General features: G+C 35.8%; 1 protein-coding gene across 1 annotated transcript; it reads left to right on the top strand.

The window, feature by feature from the left end:
- Positions 1-553: 553 nt before the first annotated feature.
- Positions 554-1,727, top strand: LOC126151864 (ankyrin repeat domain-containing protein 27-like). The gene is made up of 4 exons (XM_049915970.1): positions 554-754; positions 891-1,022; positions 1,164-1,358; positions 1,458-1,727. The coding sequence occupies exons 1-4, from the start codon at positions 554-556 to the stop codon at positions 1,725-1,727; spliced, it is 798 nt and encodes a 265-aa protein (XP_049771927.1).
- Positions 1,728-1,971: the final 244 nt, after the last annotated feature.

Raw genomic sequence — 1,971 nt, 5'->3', positions numbered from 1 at the left:
GACACTGGCATCTGTTATCTTACTGGCATGCTTGCTTGTGTGAATGAATGTGTGTGTGTTTCCTTTTCTGAAGAAAGCTTTGGCAGAAAGCTAAATGTGTAGCAGTCTTTCCATTGTGCCTGTCTGCAACTCAAAGTGTCATCTTCAAAGTGAATAGTAATCCATACTTTTCCTTATACTATACCATTACAGATAGGGTAATTATTGATTTCCAGTGAGCTAATGGATCTGTAATTGGTTTTGTGCACTTTTTTAAAGATTTTCTCACTGAAAATCGCCTCCCTAAGTGGTACATTTGATGCCTGTCTGAATGTGTGTGATGTAATTGTAGTTGGTCTTCGTCTTTAATTAAATCACCTTGCTGCTTGAGATGCTTTTGAGTTCACAGTTTGATCGTCCTTCATATCACTTTAAATAAATTCTAAGAATGAAAATATTTGGATGTATATGCAATTTTTGAAGAAGATAATTACTAATTTTAATATCTATTAACACAGTGAAAGATCCCATAGACGAAAACCTTCTCGAAGCTTCAATAAATGCAAATACTAAAATGGTGAAATGGTGCTTGAAACGAGGTGCAAACGTTGACTGTCATTATGAAGATATGCTGACACCACTGCATATAGCTGCAGAGAAAGGTCATGAAGAAATGCTTGATATTCTTCTCAAACACAGCAACAAATGTATTGACTTGAAAACATTGTTTGGAGACACAGCACTTCTGATTGCCACACAAAATGAACATAAATTGGTAACTATATGAACTGTTACTATTAAACAAAGTGTTTACTAATTTTAAGTCATTGATGAAAAGCTCACTCTCTGCCATACTATGCTGATATTCATAAGACATGCAACACATCTTTTTCTGGATTATTTGATTCTAGATTATGAAAAAACTATTAGACAAAGGAGCAAATGTGAACTGTACAGACATTTTTGGCAGGACGCCTTTACATGTGGCTGTTTTTAAAAAGAAATCTGGCATTGTAAAAATATTGATATCTTATGGTGCAAGAGTAAGTAACCTCATTTTCAGTATGTAAATTCAAGATGGTTATAAAGAGACAATAAACTTTTAGTAAAATTATTGATAAATTTAAGCAGAAAATCTACTCAAATTTTGATAGTGGTACTATCAAATGCTTTCTTTTTTTAAGGTCAACACTATGGATACGTTTGGGGAACATGCACTATGTACAGCAGTCATTACGTCCCCAAATCCACCTGTCACATATGCCCTTCTGAAGAATGAGGCAAATATCAACTGCATTAACAGTCAAGGAATGAGTCTGCTTTCTGAAGCTATTCTATCAGCAAACACAAAATCAAGTATTGATGCAATAAAAATGCTGGTAGTCATGGTGTTACTTTCAAAGCTACATGTATAATCAACTAAAAAATTGAGTAGTTTTGTGAAGCTTGTCACTTTAGAGACGAATATTGTTTTCCAGTTGCGTCGTGGGGCAAGTGTAAACATGCGCAACACTATCAATGGGCAGACACCTCTACATGTTGCTGCACAGACTGGCAATCAGCCCATTGTTGAGCTCCTGGTAGCATCAGGAGCTGATACAAAAGTAAAAGACCACCATGGCCGTACACCCCGAGATACAGCTAAACAGTATGGTCATCATGAACTTGTTGAGAAGATGAGAGCTGTGCGTTTCATAAATCCTGTAAGGCTGTCTTCAACCCACAGTCACAAAGAAAGAAATAATTAACATTTATCATTGTTGCATGTTTCATTTAATTTAAAAATATTTTAATCAATAAATGTAATAAAAGTAATTGTGCTGTGTCTGTTTGTGCTGCCAAAACTTCACAAGCAAATTTTGCAGCCCAATGGGGTTATGTAGTGCAGTAGCCCTCCATCCCCCATCCTTGAAGAAGATTTTGTTTTGGAACTGCAGGGGCTAGTTATGAAGATATGGTTTTCTAAAGAGGGCATTTGTTGTGACAACAATG

This window comes from Schistocerca cancellata, chromosome 2 (assembly GCF_023864275.1).
Source record: "Schistocerca cancellata isolate TAMUIC-IGC-003103 chromosome 2, iqSchCanc2.1, whole genome shotgun sequence".
Lineage (NCBI taxonomy): Eukaryota > Metazoa > Arthropoda > Insecta > Orthoptera > Acrididae > Schistocerca > Schistocerca cancellata.
This window is presented reverse-complemented; position numbering and strand designations above follow the sequence as displayed.